Consider the following 16,435-nt stretch of genomic DNA (forward strand, 5'->3'; position numbering starts at 1 on the left):
CGAAAGGGATATATATCGTATAAGTCAATCTTACGTTCATTCTAATTTATTCTGCTCTATTGGTTATTATTCCACAAACTACCCCGAATATCTCATTTAAGATCACCGATATGAAAAATGGCCTTCTCAGTCTGCGAAATTCCAATTGGTACAGAGAACTAAATCTAAGAAGGGTTTCTATGATAATCAAATAATTTTGAAGTTCTGACGATTCACATTTTAAGAAATGGTTGAAGTCCTAATATTAAGCCCCGTAACTAACTCATTTCAAACAAACTTAATCTTATTACAGTGTTTAAATTGAGCCTACATTCTTAGAAAATTTGAAGAAATATTTTACTGGTACAGAGAAATCTTTGCAATAATACATACTCGTCTGAACTTAGACTATGTTCAGACGAGGACTCTTTTTGTCGCTAATTATCAGCAAATTCTCTTTTGTGTCGCTCATTGCGTTCACACGAGCAACTCATGTGCGATAAATTGAGTCGGATATTTTACTACCGAGTAAAGAAAGGAATACCGAATTGCATAGCAGCGAACTGTTACCAGCAAGAACACAAAGCGTGTCATCCGCGTACGAACTGCACGGTACCTTCATCTTTCCTCATCGTCCCCTCACCGTCCATAAAGTCCTCGTCTGAACATATTTCTACTCAGCTCAATTTTGTGAAATTCTCTGAATAAAATACCGTCGGCATCTTAACTACAGTTTAAATTTTATCTCTAAAAGATAATTAACACTAGTTTAACTTCGTAGCATGAAGCCATCGGTGACAAACTTGTTTGCTAACCCTGCATTGCATCCAAGTTTAGAGACTCACGGTATATTTCTTTTAAAATTAAATTTTTAACAGCAAATTTTGCATTGCAATTAAAACGAAAATTATTGTTGTGACAAACTTCCATAATTTAGTAAAACTCAAGTACTTAGATAACATATCTTCCAATCTAATTAGGAAGACATTAAAGTTGAACCGCTGAAAAACAAATAGCAAATATGCTTACCGTTCCAAATGTTTAACAATATCCTCATAAGCTGCTCGACAATTCTCCCAAATGCCGGAACGCGCCAACGCGTCCATATTCGCCGCGGACATACCGCCTTGAGCGGCGGCTTTCAGCATTTGACTGTCGGGACGAGCGTGTAAGCCATGTGGCGGCATGCCGGGTGACATTAATGCCGTACCGGGATGGTGATTCATTTGCATGAAAGCCATATGATTGATGGGCGGGGGATTATAGCCATTGGCGAGTAGTGGTGACTTTTCCAAGCGATTTAAATCTGCAAGAAAAAAATTATTGACTGCACATTAAAGTTGGTATTTGTATTATTTAATATAATTAGTATATAGTAATAGCATTATTTTATTAAATATAATATTCTATTACTGAAAAAAAAAAGAAATTAATGATTAAATTAGCAAATTTGTATTGGCCACATGGTGTTATGCTGACTTATAGAATCGAATACAGGATTTCTGTTTTTATGGCTTCACAAAGGACTACATATAGTTGTCCAGGTGCGATCTCTGAATCAGCCATCAAACCTAACCTAACCTATTGCTTTAAAATATATAGCAGTCATCTCATAGTTTTTCAATGAGAAAGATGTATAAAGAGTTAAAAAGTAAAATATTTTACACCAGTACCAGCAGGTACTTGTCTCGTGAGAGTCGATTTCAAACACTCATAAAAACAAAACAATAAAAAGGCCCGAAAATTCAGCAGTAATTCGATTTATCGAATAACGGCAGCTAGCTAGAAATCAATGCAAGTTGCAATTAGATCAAACACCAAACCCATTGGCAACTCTGTCAAAAATTGTTGCTTAATTTATTCCCAATGGTAGCGAAATAATAACAGACAACCGGCGTGCTGGCCATAATGTTCGCGCCATTAGCATACATACATACATACATATCTGCATATCTGATATATATAATATATATATATATTTATATAGATATATATGTAGATATATATTTGCATATAAAGACATGTTATTATTGGCACATGTTCTGACATACATATTTGCTTATGTAAACGTTTGTATATAAGCAAATGCTTTCAAGCCATTACAATACTGTTTTCTGGTCTAATGTAGGGTTATATGTATGTACATAAGTATGTAAATAGGTATAATATATAACCGAACAGCAGACAGCCCACAATTGCGTGAGACAAATAGGCGGACGGACAATCATTGAAACTCTATTAAAGAATTAAAATTTCACTAATACAAAAGCAACAAAGCAAACACATGAAGGGCGTGCGTTGATATGCAAATATATATTTTTATATATACACAAACATATGTATCTATATTATTAGTTGGTATTTTCTTTAGTCTGCGCGCCATTGATAATAAAGGTTCACCTGAATATACGCAAATAACACTGTCTGGCCAACGAGACATATATAATATCAACATATACATATCTACATGAACATACACACGTAAGTATTTATGTGTGTTGTTATATATTTATTAATTTCTATGCCGACAAAACGTTGGCCGGGAAGTTGAGGTAAATATATTGACCAAATTGTTAGGTCGAATATCGGACAGGCGGACTAAGCGTTCGGCTGCTTTGCTTGTTCACTTGCTCGAATGGCTGAAATGTAGACACAATTTTGTATATGTATTTGTACATCAATTTTTATTCATGTATATGCAATTATTTGCCAGCTTTAGCAGTACTTTTTGCTAGCGTTTGTCCGTCTGTCGCCGGAGGAATAAAAATTTGTATTAGTATTACAAGTAATTTTGTTAAATTGTCACATTTTGTAATAACAACGATAACACAGATGGAAAGGCGCGTTCGTGTATGTACACACGGCATATTATATTCTGTTATAAAAGTTCGCAGAATATTGAAACAAAAAATTTTAATATTAAATTAGTTAGAGACGTTTTCACAGTAAGGAAATTCAAAATTTTTATTATAAATAAATTTTTAATTTTTTTTTAAATTTTTATAAAAAAGATTTAATAATATTAACTTAAAACATGTAAATTTCATTTTTAGTATCTCATGACGTTAAGTCTAAATGAACAATGGTCTAATAATTGAGTTAGAAATCCGGGTAATGCTAATTAAGCCCTCATATCCCTTCTATTCGACACATTTTAACAACATAGATTAGTGAATGTTAAAACCAATTCAGTCATAACTTGCCACTTTTTTAATTGTGTATACAATTATAAAGCTCTTGTCTAGCGATTCTCAATATTTTGGTTATTTTTTTGTTGGTTATGAAAGCTAATTCTCGCGACAAATTTCACACATGGACAGTTTGCGATCGGTATATAATAGTATCACAAAAACCTTGATTCCAGTTAGTTCACCTATTTGGTTAAGAGTATAAAAACTTACAATAGTTATTTTAACTTTGATTTTGCAAGCAGAAAACGTAGTGATGATTGTACCGCCCCTTCACTAGGTATTTCTTATTTTGAATACATGTGAAAATAAAACATATGGTTCGAAGAGGTGTCTAAGCCAGAAGTAAATCCTTTACATTTCATTTAGTAAGAAAAATTATAATAAAAGTCAAAAAGCCTACTCGCAGATAGACCTATAACTTTTTATTGGCAAATAAAGTAGTTATTTGCGGTTCTTATTAAAAATTATTTGAAATAATAAATAAAAAAAAAACTACTTCGTTAAAATAACAAGAAAAATCGTCAATATTCTTCACAGGAGCTTGTTTTTATAGAATTGTTAGCTTAAGAGAATATGCTTAGTTACACTTTTCTAAAAAACTATTTTGACATTTTTCGAATGCACATACATATGTATGTATTTAAGAATATGCTCTGAAAATTTAAAACTGATCCTGCTAATATTAGCAAATTTGTGACTAAGTTAACTTTAAATCCATTTTTCTCGAAATTATGTTTTCATAATTGGTAAACTTAATTCTTCTGAAGCGACTACATACCTCTTTCTAAATTTTATAAATAAGTAAGATTTCTGACAAAAATTTCATTTTGTTAAGTCATAATTTGGTAGATTTTTATGGAAGAAGCCATTATGTCCAAAATCAAAGTCCTATTATGACTATTACTCGTTCTTTATTTGTATTTATTTATCTTGAACCTAAAATTGTAATATTTTTGGATTTTAAATAATTTATACCAGATATAATGCTCACCGCCTGACAGCTTTTGCAGAGGCACATTGGGAGATCGTCTTTAGGAGTAAATCAAATAAAATTTGCGGGGTGGTGAAATATAATTTTGACATACAGTTATACATAGATATGCACACATACATACGAAAACATATATACGTACTATCTCTCTTTACATATCGACACATATTAATAAATATTTTACAAATCCATAAAGTGTTATAAGCAATTAAAAATCTCTATAGTTAACTATCCATGTTCGGGAATTTATTTGACAGAGTGTAAAACACGTGCACTCGTATTGCATTTATAATGCACATGCAAGTAGTTACGAATATGTCATGTAAATACTTCAATGGCTGCCATTTATTTATTTTTTTATCTCACACCTGTGTGTTTACATGTAAATAAATAATTAACTCATATTAACATGCTTACACACATACTTGTACATACATATCTATGTATATCTATATATGTATGTATGTGTGTATGCATATGTGTTTGATTTCAACAGCATTTATGTCCACAGAAGTGTGTGGGCATTAACGATTTAATTCAAATTATTCAACTAACATTTACTTAATTACTGAAAAAATTGAACTACAATAATTGAATTATAACTGATGCAACAGCTGTGCGGCCATTCGATAATCGATAGTGTCACTATAACAGTGTCATAAATGCAAATTGCACTTTTGGAAATTGTGATTTGAGAATAATTTGATTTTTGTAATTTACAAAGTGGCTTGCATTGCATACATTGTGAGGTGAAAATACTGAAATAATATTGTATTATACATTGTAAGAGGAATGCTGGTAATAGAAAAATAATAAAAATAAATTGTTTTTTATTGCATGGAGGATATAATAATTATATATTTACTTGAAGTATAGATATATTACATTAAAATTACTTTACATTCAAATATATGTATATTTTTAATGGTATAATTTTTGGTATCTCATCAGGCAACTCATTTCTAATCAACGAAAAAAACGAAAGGTTTTAGAGCATTTTTTTCAAGTGTTAAGCCAAGACTACTGTACTAATGTTACCAAGAGGCAGTAATAAGAAATAACTTGAATTTCAAAACTTTCTTCAACTCTTACCAGATATGTTGAAATTTGTTTTAAAAGTCAAGTTTCAAATCTTGCTCATTCTTTAACAAAAAACACCAGTTCGAACTTTTTTTTTATGTTTATCACAAAAATATATAATCGAAATTGCGCAGAAAAACTATTTGAGAGCTCAAAAGTTTTTCAGAGTTAAGCCAAGTGACCGGTACAACCCTTTTTTATATTCGTGGGAAGCTTGCGCTGCATATGATATATGATATGTCTATTAAAAATACATTTGATATTTCTATAAGTATAGGTTTGACAGCTGTTTGTTTACGACGTGAAAAGTTTCACTGGCGTTTTTTACCAAAAAAAAAAACATTGCACAACGAGTTTGCTTGAAAATTTGTGTTTTCAGTGGAATCACGGCTATGGAATCTTTGAAATTGTTTGTGCAGTATTTTGGAGAGTCTACTTTATCATGAACACAAGTATTTGAGTGGCACGAATGCTTTGTGGTGAAGATTGTGAAGTCATCGAAAACTTTTCAAATGCGAATGACATCTATTAAGGACATCGAAAAAGTTAAAGAAACAGTGCTTGAAAATCGTCGTGTAGGCATCAGAAAAATAGCAGAGGATCTCAAAACCGCTTATGGACCGACTAAAAAAGTTTTGGTTGATGTTTTGGGTATGAAGCGTGTCAATGCTAGACTCGTACCAAAAAACCTAAATCTTTTGCAAAAACGGCGTGACTGTTGAAAAAGAGCTGCTTGAGAACATAGCTGAGAACCCTACACTCTTCAACCGCATTATTACTGGTGACGAAACGTAGGTTTATGAAAATGACGTCGAAACTTTCCAACAACCTAGCGAATAGCGCTCCGAAAATCAGCCGAAAAAAACAAAAAACTAAATTCGCTGAAGGCACTAAGTGTCATTCCAGCCAAGATTTATAACAAGTGTATGGAAAATCAGATTAAGCGTTGGAAGTAATAATAAAGTTTTCTATTAAAAAATATTTGAAAATACAGTTTTTTTTTGTCAGACTGGGTCAAATTTAATCAAATGTTATGTATTTATGTCATGCAAATGAATAATAAAATGCTCAGAGCAAAATAAAACGAAAAGTTCTTAAACCAAACTATCACACAAATAAGCCGATAACTAGAATCTTATATCCAGAAAGTATGGGCTCAGCTCAACATTTATCTCTCTATTTAAAAGAAATTTTATTCACCTTCAATAAAATAACCAGTTCCTAAGTTAATTTCCTAGGTGTGTTGAAGCGTTTGAGTTTTCCGCGAAACAGAATTTTTCAAATCGGTTGACGATGATACTCGGAAACTAACGCATGTATTCTCTATATTACGAAAAATTGTTCTAAGACCAAAAACCACGCTACTTATTAGCAAGTCTTATGTACCATAGATTAAGATGCCGTTTTTTTAATCCGTAAGAGCTACTCTTGAAAACCTAAATTATAAAGATTGGCCCAGGAGCCACCATATCTTTTGGGTATGAAGTATTCAAATTTTTTTATATAATTAAAAACATTTTTAATAAAGCCAGAACAAAAGTTCAATTCCATTCCTTTTACTTTTAGAATAAATTTTCAAAGTTAGGCCCTTTTAAAGCTCTAAACTGGTCTAACCCTTTAATTAAAATAGCATTAAGCTTTAAAGAATAGTAGCTAAAAAACGAACAAATGGTATTACAATGCAAGGGGTGTTTATATATCTTTGTTTTGAATCTTTTTTCTTTGCCGCAATACGATTAACATGTCTTAAAAACACTCTTGGGATTTATGATATTAATAAACTACAGTTAAGTGCAATCTTTAAGCTGATATTACAAGCTAGCTTTCCAAAAGTGATATACTTGTATATTATATGAAAACACCCTATATTAAAAATGTAAGTTTTACGAAAAACAATTACAACACCAAATGCGATCAGTTTTTCTCGCCCTTAATGATCTGATATTAGACGAACAAGCCTGGGAGCCAACGAAACAAATGCTTGGCGCTACATCGACAGAAAAAAACCTGCATATCACTCAAAAATCAACGCCCATAACTCACTCACCGAATTCAGAAAGCAAAGTGCGGCTTCCATAGCCAAAGATCAAACCATAGAAAATAGCATTTAATACAAATCAATAACAACAGTAAATGTATTGTAAATGTTGTTGGCCGATGTAAAAGAAACGCCGCAACGATGACAAGGCAAAATTCGCAAATATTGAAAGAAAAAAAAATTGGAATTCAATAAAAAAGAATTCACTTAAAATAAAGGTAGCAATGAGAGATGCACTCAGCGCATTATGAAAAAGCATGGCAAGCAAGACAGAGCGGCAGCGAGTGCGGTGTAAATGCATACATACAAACAAATATTGTATTTTTGTATTTCTATAGAAATCTTAAAGAGATTTGCCGATTTGAGTAAATTGATTGTTCGAATCGGAGATTGAAAGCGGAATTTTCGACAAATCATGAACGCATTTGCGTTGAGAAGCTCGAACTCTTATCTAGATACATATGATAAATGTATGGTATATATGTATGTATGTATATATATACTAATGTAATTGTTATTGTTATTGTTGTTTTTTATGGTAGTATAGTAATCGAAGTAGGGGGCGTGTTAAATGTCAAAAATTGAAATTAACAATAAAGTAGAATGAACGATTCAAAATAAATGCGTGTAATTGCAGATTAATTAATATGTGGATGTATGAGTATATAAAAACTCATATACATGCTTATATGTATGTATCTTTATATAAATATATACACATATGGTATGTATGTAAAAAGATATGCGCTTTGTAAATAAATCAATTAATTTGAAAATGAAAGGATATTCAATTTATTGTAGCAATGCAAATAAAGAAGTTTGGAAAAAGAAAAAAACGTAAAATGTAACGGAAAAAAATAACGAAAAGTAATTAAATAAATACAATCATACAAATAAAGATAAATAAGAGAAAATTAAGGCGTTATTGAAAATAATTGGAAATTTGGAGTATTTAATGAAATGTTGTACTCTATTATGCTTAAAATAAGCAAGATTTAGAAAACAAGTTGAACGCCCTTAATAATAATTTTTTGAAATTTTGATATGAAAAGTAACATAATGTTAACTACGGCTGCACTGGTACTATAATACACCTCACAGATGAATTTCTTATAGCATAAAAGGATATGATAGCAAATGTATCTTGGTTTTGATCGCTCAATTTATATGGCAGCTATATGTTATAGAGGTCCGCTCCGAGCAATTTCTTCAGAGATTGTAGCGTTGTCTTAGGTAATAATGCATGCCAAATTTCGTGACAATATTCTATCAGATAAAAAAGTTTTCCGTACAAGAACTTGACTTTGATCGGTCAGTTTGTATCGCAGCTATATGCTGTAGTGGTCCGATATCGGCAATTCCAACAAATTAGCTGCTACTTAGGGAGAAAAGAATGTGTGCAAAATTTCAGATCGATATCTCAGACAGTAAAGGACTTGTTCGTGCATATAGAGACAGACTCGGTTCGACGCGCTGATCATTTGTACGAGTATAAACACTTTATAGTGTCTCTGAAGTTTCCTTCGGGGTGTTGGAAATCTAATATATCCTGTTTAGAGTATAAAAATGTTTCGTCGTCTCGTTTACATATTCTTGTCTTGAAAGAATTATAACTCTCGTGATTTCTCTTGAAGCTAAAATATAAATGGCACAACACTGTCTCAATTCTATAAGCAATGGCTGTTTTTTAATTGTCAAATTGAAAGTCTCAAATGTAACAAACAACTGGTATAATGTCATTCGTACTGGTATAAACAATTAAAGATGAATTAAGAAACGATTCCCCCATTTGAACAAGCTATCTATAGCTGTCCTTGTCATGCAATTTCTGCGCTTCTTTCTTTGGTCTTAAAATTCTTCTTTCCGCTTTGAAAAACATTTTAATAACCTCTTAAGTTCGAGCAGCGTCCATGCCTTTTTATGAACAATTATATTTTAGCTCAAATCTTTAGTATTTAAAATCTATAAAAAATATTTTCACATTTTTTTTTTGACAGTAATAGCCACTTTAACCATTCACAATGGTAAGACTGACTAAGTCTAAAATATGTAAAATAAAGGTACAAGTGGTGCAAGTCCTTTGAAAAACAGCAGCGCGCCAAGATAGTGAGCATAGAAATCGTGAATCGAAGACAGCTAAAATTGCCCGCAACAAAGGCACTGGATTTTGGAAACACGAAAATTATGTTTTATGTATTTTAAATACTCAGAGATGGATAACAAAATATTCACGAGTTAACAATTACAAACGAAAGCTTCGGTGTTCAACAAATAAAGGTCTCAGTTGAATCGGTGTAATTATTCACGTTCTTATATACAATTCCTATATAGTCTATCAAGTTACTCGTACTGTTTTATTATATTACCGAATATTGTTCCAAAAATTGAAAACGCAATCAAAGCAGCGCTCGCTTTAAGATTTTTTACTATTATTTCAAATTTTGACTAAATCAGAATTTGATATCAGGACACATCGCCTATAACATGATCGGCTCAGAAAGTCACCACAACTTTTAATAACCTAATTATATATAAATCCTTGTTATATGATTGTTATTACATTGAATTTACCGCTTTTGTGGCATTTGTATTCAGCTCCATACAAAAAAAAAAGTGATATGGCCGTATTTTGGTGGAAGGGACTAGCATTCTACCCATGCTTAACCCAGTTTAACTGTTCACACACAATTGCAGCCATCTTGAGTTCGGCATGTTGCGTATAACAACAATAAATTTAAGCCGATTTCTCTGCGCAAATCGCAAAAACGTTATAACGTTTATCTCTTAAGATTTTTTTTGCTTTTGTGGTCAGTCAGTCAGTCAGTCATTTGGTCCACCCAACAGCCATTCATTTATTCAGTGCACTTAACAATGAACGATTTTTATGATGATTTGCTTTGGCAATGGCAGTGAAATCGCAAATCAAACGAATGCATACGAGGGTATGTCTGTATGTATGTATGTGTGCACGCTTAAGCTGCACAGTCGTAATCATCATGAAGCCTACTTTGCATTGCGTACTGTGTGTGCTTTTGCCATTTGAATATTTGTGGCGTTTTATAACAATTTTAAGAGAAGCGGTAACTCCATGTCATTGAAAAAACCATGAAACTGTTCTAAGTCTTTAGTTCAAAGCTATTTCTTCTTTTTCTTGTCTTAAGGTCATTCCTTAAGCTTTTCAACTCCCTTCTGATAAAACTAAAGTCATCTTAGATTTGTTTCCCGGAGCTCTTCTCAGTTTCAAAAAAAATTTTGAAAACGTGAAATAAAAAATGACCTAGCAAGACCGAACCCTAGAAATAGTGATAACTTCTTCAAATTAATGTTCCATAACTCAAATCATTCCAAAGTAATGCTGGCAGGCAATGCATCTAATTTAAGTCAGATTTTTTTCGATTTTTTTCAAATCAGGCGGCGATGGCACTCAGAGGATTTTGCACGTATCCGCTTAAAATTTTAATGATAGCTTTACAATAATATTATCTAGTCAACTGCGTACGAATTTTTTGCTGCTCCGTATGTCCGTTCGTCTGTATATATACGAACCAGACCTTCAGTTTTTGAGATATCAACCTGAAATTTGTTACAAATTATTTTGTCTCTAAGAAGCAGGTTATTTTTTGAAACCGAGGATATCGGCTCATTATAGGATATAGCTGCCATACAAACTGAGCGATCGGAATCAAAAGCTTGTATGGGGAGGTTTTTCATTTGGCAAGATATCTTTACGAAATTTGCCTAAGGCAATAATATATAATAATTGCTAAGGCCTAGGTACAATCTCTGCAGCTGCTATACAAACTGAACGATCGAAATAAAGTCCTTGTAAATATGTTTTATATTTATAAAGGGTATTATAGCCTCGGTGCAGCCAAGGTTTAAATTTTTTTTCATATTTTATTATGGTTTAGTCAACTCGAGTTCCTAAAATCACCGTCGCCGTAGAAGCCTTTTTGAAGGGATTCCAAAAATTGGACCGGTAACGAGCATTTTTTATCAACAAAAAAATTTTAATTTTTTATACACAAATTTATGTTAAAAAAGCCAGAGAGAGAGAAAGAGAAATTCGATACCTTTTTCTTACTCACAGAATAAATTGTCAAATTGTCAAAGTTAGCCCTTTTTTAGCACTCTAGACTCAACTAACCGCTTAATTTAAATTGTACGATTTCTGGCCTTTAGCAATAAAAAATTCAACTAATAAATGTATTTTCAGAATTTTTTTTCAATTCCAATCAAAAATGAAAAATATTTAACAAATAAACATTGTAACCACAGTGCCCATGCACACAACAACTCAGTACCACTCGCAACTCTGTCAATAAATAAACTCGCAATTTTCGCAGCACGATCATTTCTGCGAGGCTTAAAATGATTTCTTTCCATTCCATTTCGAATGCAATTGTGCAACACTGCTATCAGCCGCTGCAGCTACCCAGTTGCAAGTGGATAAGCGAATGTGTAGCAAAGAATAATAAATACCACATATATTCGTGGTTTGGTGCAAACATAATGGCAGACAACACGAACGGACAGACAGAGTCAAACACAAATCCGGCCGAGCAGGAACGTCGCCGTCAAATCTAACCAACCGACGATGCAGCAAGTCAGCCAGCCATGAATTATGTTTCTGTGGAATTACAGTGATTTTTCAGTCAAAACCTGGAACTGATACTTTTCTTGCAGCATTCCCAGCTACTTTTCAACTGTTTGTTATTTTCTTTTTTTTTGGTTTTATAAAACTTTTTTTTGCATTTCTCTTTTGCGAATTCCTTTTGCGTTTACTATTGTAGTTTAATATTTTTTTGTTGTACACGCGGATTATTAACTGTTTTGTTGCATTCGTCGCTGCAATTACTTATTGTTGTTTATTGTCGGCAATTGTGGTTTGGCATTGTTGTGTAAGGTTCGTTTTTCGTTGTTGTTGTTTTTGTTATTATTGCTCTTGCTGTTGGTTGGCTATTATTGATTTGGCATTGATGATGCCTTGCTTGCAAACGCACACACAAACAAATTATTTGTGCTTGTTGTGGCCAGACTTGTTGTTGGTGTAATTTCAACGGCTGCTGGCGATGAGTTTTGATTGATTTGCGATTTTCGATTTATTGTTATCGCTTTCGGCGTGGAAAATGAGAAATTTCTTTTGGAGAAAATTGTGAGAATTCGAGAAAAATGTGGAATTCGCAACGTTTCTTTTCCAAAATTTGATTTATAAGATATATATAACAGTAATGAAATACTTTAGAGAGAGCGATAGAATTAATGTCTATTGAAGTTATCTAAAAAGCAGTGCAAAGTCTTAATTTTCGGTTCGTGTTTATTGTTAAGAGGTCAACCAATCTATGTTTTACAAAAAATGTATTTCTCCTTTGGTTTGAAGTACACTTTGTGGTCCTAAATCATTGGTAGAATAGCAAAAAAAAATGTCTCTCCCCAATGATATTTTTTCAGCACTGGCAATTGGTAGTTTTTAGTACAGTCGCGCATCCCAAATTGATTTTTTGTTCCCAAAAACGCTAGATCCTTTTTCGGGAAACTTCATTTCTCAAAGCAAGTGACCAAGTACTCAGGGACTATCGCACGTATACACTTGAAGTTTTAAATGCGAATTCACTGTAGTTTAGGCTAGTAACAATTCCATACAATTCGCCGGGTACGTAAAAAGTATGGCAACCGAGATGCTTCAACCTTAGTCTGGCGAAGGTTGGACAGTTAAGGAGAAAATGTCCAGATGTTGACCAACGCGACACCCATAGACACAGGAGAACCACTATTCGTTCCCATCCTAATGTAATTTGGGTAAGAATGCCTTTTCATGCAAGCTCATCGGCTTTACAGTTTCCGACGATTATGCTGTGGTCAGGGACCCAGACAACTTTATTATGAAAGCCGCTAGGTGTACGCACTTCAGAGAAGTACATCTCCTACCACTTCTGCTTAAAGGACACCACAGAGTTCTTTGAAAAAAGTGTGGATTGAGAGCTCTCGATAGAAGATTTCTCACCCAACATTCCCTTTGGGCTTCGATCCGTTCATGAAAAATGTCACTTTTATAAAAAATTTACTGCTCCTATATTTTCATCAGAAAGTTAACATCTTTTTCTTAGTTCGTATTTTGAGAAAAGAGAATAAGATTCCGTTTTTCATTTTTTTTTTTAAGATAGAGATAGAGATTTGCTTCTGATAGAGTTGAGGCCCTCTTAAAAAGATGATTCCGATAAGTGGTATATTCACTGAAATTTTGTATCAAAATTTCACTATAAAAAATCTTAAAGCTTAGATCTTGTTTTATGGCTCTCGACTGACCCTTGATTAATTTTAGTAAAAGAGTATTAAAAAATATTATTTTATATATTAAAGATAGTTTTAAAAATTCTAAAATTGTGTTTACTTATAGCTATTGCTAGTCTTTTCCAACAACAACTTAACCCTTTAATATTTAATTTAACCAATTTATGTCGACATTAAAAATATTTTTAAAAAAATTATACTTTGTTTACTCACCAGCAATATGGCCATTCTCGTATGCGTAGTCACCATTATCCAGTCGATGTTTCTTTAACTGCGGATGTTGCGACAGGTGTGTAGGCGGCAGCGACAAACCGACGGGGCCACGTTTTGGCGGTCGACCCGGTCTGGAACTGCGGAATTGCAGAGAGTTACTGTTGGGTTAAAATAATGCCAAGTGTCAGTAGCACAAACCACAGTGAAAAATTTCTTTTTTTCTTAATCGGATAACAGCAGCGTGGTTGTGTCTCCATAATAAATATTTTTAAAATAAATTATATTGCAAGGAAAATTATTTAAGTGGAAATGTTTACATAAATTGTTAATTATACAGAGAAAAAATAATTTCTGTAGAAATTATATTTTTTCAGCTTGTTTAAAAATTTCATTTGAAATTTTCTGTTTCAATGAAATTTCAGTCAAAAAAACAAAAGTTTTAAAATGTGATTTCGACAGAATACTATATTCAGAATTCTATTCAATGCTACGATAGATATGTATTTTACGGTTTCCAAAACCAAGAACTATTGGTTCTTTTTCGAAATATATTCATAATACAGTTTTTTTTTTCTTTGGAAATTTCAGTTTAAAAGTGTTCACAGAAAAATTTTTGACACAAATTATTTAAAAAAATTAGAATTTTTTCCAAAAAAAAAATTTTATTTTCATATCTCCAAATACTCCATTTATCATTCTCTTTGCTGACTCGTTGACAGGCGCATAACTGTAAACATCATACTACGTCGCTATCTCCCGCATTCTATGCAGTTTAATTGCACAACTAAATATTTATTTGTTGTTATTCTAGGTATTAGCTTACGTCTAACATTATTTATTTATTAGTCCGCAATTGCGCTATTTACTAAGTCAAAATTGTTTTTATTTATTTAACTGCAAATAAATACAAAGAAAGTGAAATTTAATTTCGAGAATTCTTTTTGCCGCATTGCTCTCCCACTATAAGGTGTTTTCATTTATTCTAATATGATTTATTACTGACTCATGCGAGTACATACACACATACGTAGATATATCTCAGCGTGCAGCAAATATACGCGGCCACTTCCCGGAACGCAAGCCAAAATACATTTGCTACTGTTCACGTAAGAGATTAGAAATGTAAATATCAATAAGTACATAAATATGTTTGTATGTATGCATATGTGTGTTCAAAGGTAGCATGATGTCTTTATTTACACAGCAACAAAACAATTAGAAGGCTGACGTTTGGATAAAATAATTTTGAACTAGCAAATGGGAAGACTAATTGATATATTTTTGATTATAAAAATGACAAGTTATAATTGAAATTTTTTTATTATCATATTTATAATTTTATAAAAAGTTTTTAAATAGAATGAGAACTGTGCGAAGCGCTTGTAGCGTCTTTTACGTTTGAAATATTAAACGAACAAATCATAAGAGATCATAGCGTTACATGCTGATTCTTGATTATTAGATTGATTGATATAATATAATATATAAAAATATCTTAAGAGGTTAGGCCAGTTTAAGATTCACAACATTCAATATATTTTTTTTCACTTTCCGCACATAAAAGTTAGAACGCCTTATCCGCAAAACTGCATTACTCAAATCGGCCGATTTCACTCGAAGACTGTCGCAGATCTTCGCTTAAAATGTTAACTGCAGCTGCATCAACATAATCACTAAACTACGTACGATTTTTCAGTTGTTATTGCAACTTTTTTATAAACAATTTACAACGAATTTTTTAGGTAAACATTTTTGACTAGTCCGCCATTTTGCACAAAGAATATGCCCTTTACTAAAATGCTTTGAGTAGATTAAGCCGCCGTTTTTATTTTGTTTTAGATTGCACTCGTTTTTTAAATCATCGTCGAGAGTATCGGGGTTGGATCTTCATCGTCCGTTTTGTATTACACTGCCAATATAAACTATTTTTATACAACCATATACCTAAATATGTTGAAAAAAGCCTGAGAAACGAACTTCGATTCCCTTTTCCTTATTACCAGAATAAATTGTTACGCCTTTTTAAAGGCTCAAGACTGGCTTAACCCCTTAAATAAGCAATGTATATTAATACTCGTAAATATATAAAGTTTTGAATACTTTTCATCTTATCCAATTCCACAATTCCGTGCGACTAAAAAATATGTAAAAATTCAGTTAATATACAATAATTTAATAATAATTAAAAAAAATTAAAAATTTAGTAAACAGCTTTTATTTATTTTCTGTATTTTTAGTATAACTTATCCACTTCAATTTTTTATTAAAAAATATGTAAAATTCAGTGATTTTAATTTAGAAAATATTTATAAAATTTTAAACATTTAGTTATCAACTGCTATTTATTTTCTGTTTTCTATTATATTGTAATTTTTACTATTAATTTTTTTGATAATTAATTATAAAAAATTCTGTAAATTCAATTTACTTTAGTTTACTAATAATTAAAAAAAAATTTAAAATATAAAGTTATTTATAATTATTTTTTGTTTTTAAATCTTTATATTATATTTTTTGTACTAGAACTTTTCAGTTTATAATTTTTTTTTTATAATGAATTACTAAAAGTAGTATTTAGTAGTATTTAGATTTTGATTTATTTTATATATTCTATTTCATTATAATCTTCTACACTTTTTTTTAATTTAAAAC

At 31.7% G+C, this 16,435-nt stretch overlaps 1 protein-coding gene across 3 annotated transcripts in view; it reads right to left on the minus strand.

The window, feature by feature from the left end:
• The window catches only part of dac (dachshund family transcription factor), a 60,810-nt gene that overhangs the window by 13,807 nt on the left and 30,568 nt on the right, over window positions 1-16,435 (minus strand). For 2 of the 3 annotated variants that reach the window (XM_014247634.3, XM_070106170.1), the window contains exons 4-5: window positions 13,784-13,941; window positions 1,009-1,285 (exon numbers count right to left, since the gene is read on the minus strand). In XM_014247634.3, coding sequence (XP_014103109.2) covers window positions 1,009-1,285; window positions 13,784-13,941 — 435 coding nt within the window. The remainder of the gene's footprint in view (window positions 1-1,008; window positions 1,286-13,783; window positions 13,942-16,435) is intronic. The other variant, XM_036366841.2, reaches the window with a different exon arrangement.

This window comes from Bactrocera oleae, chromosome 3 (genome assembly GCF_042242935.1).
Source record: "Bactrocera oleae isolate idBacOlea1 chromosome 3, idBacOlea1, whole genome shotgun sequence".
NCBI classification, from domain to species: domain Eukaryota; kingdom Metazoa; phylum Arthropoda; class Insecta; order Diptera; family Tephritidae; genus Bactrocera; species Bactrocera oleae.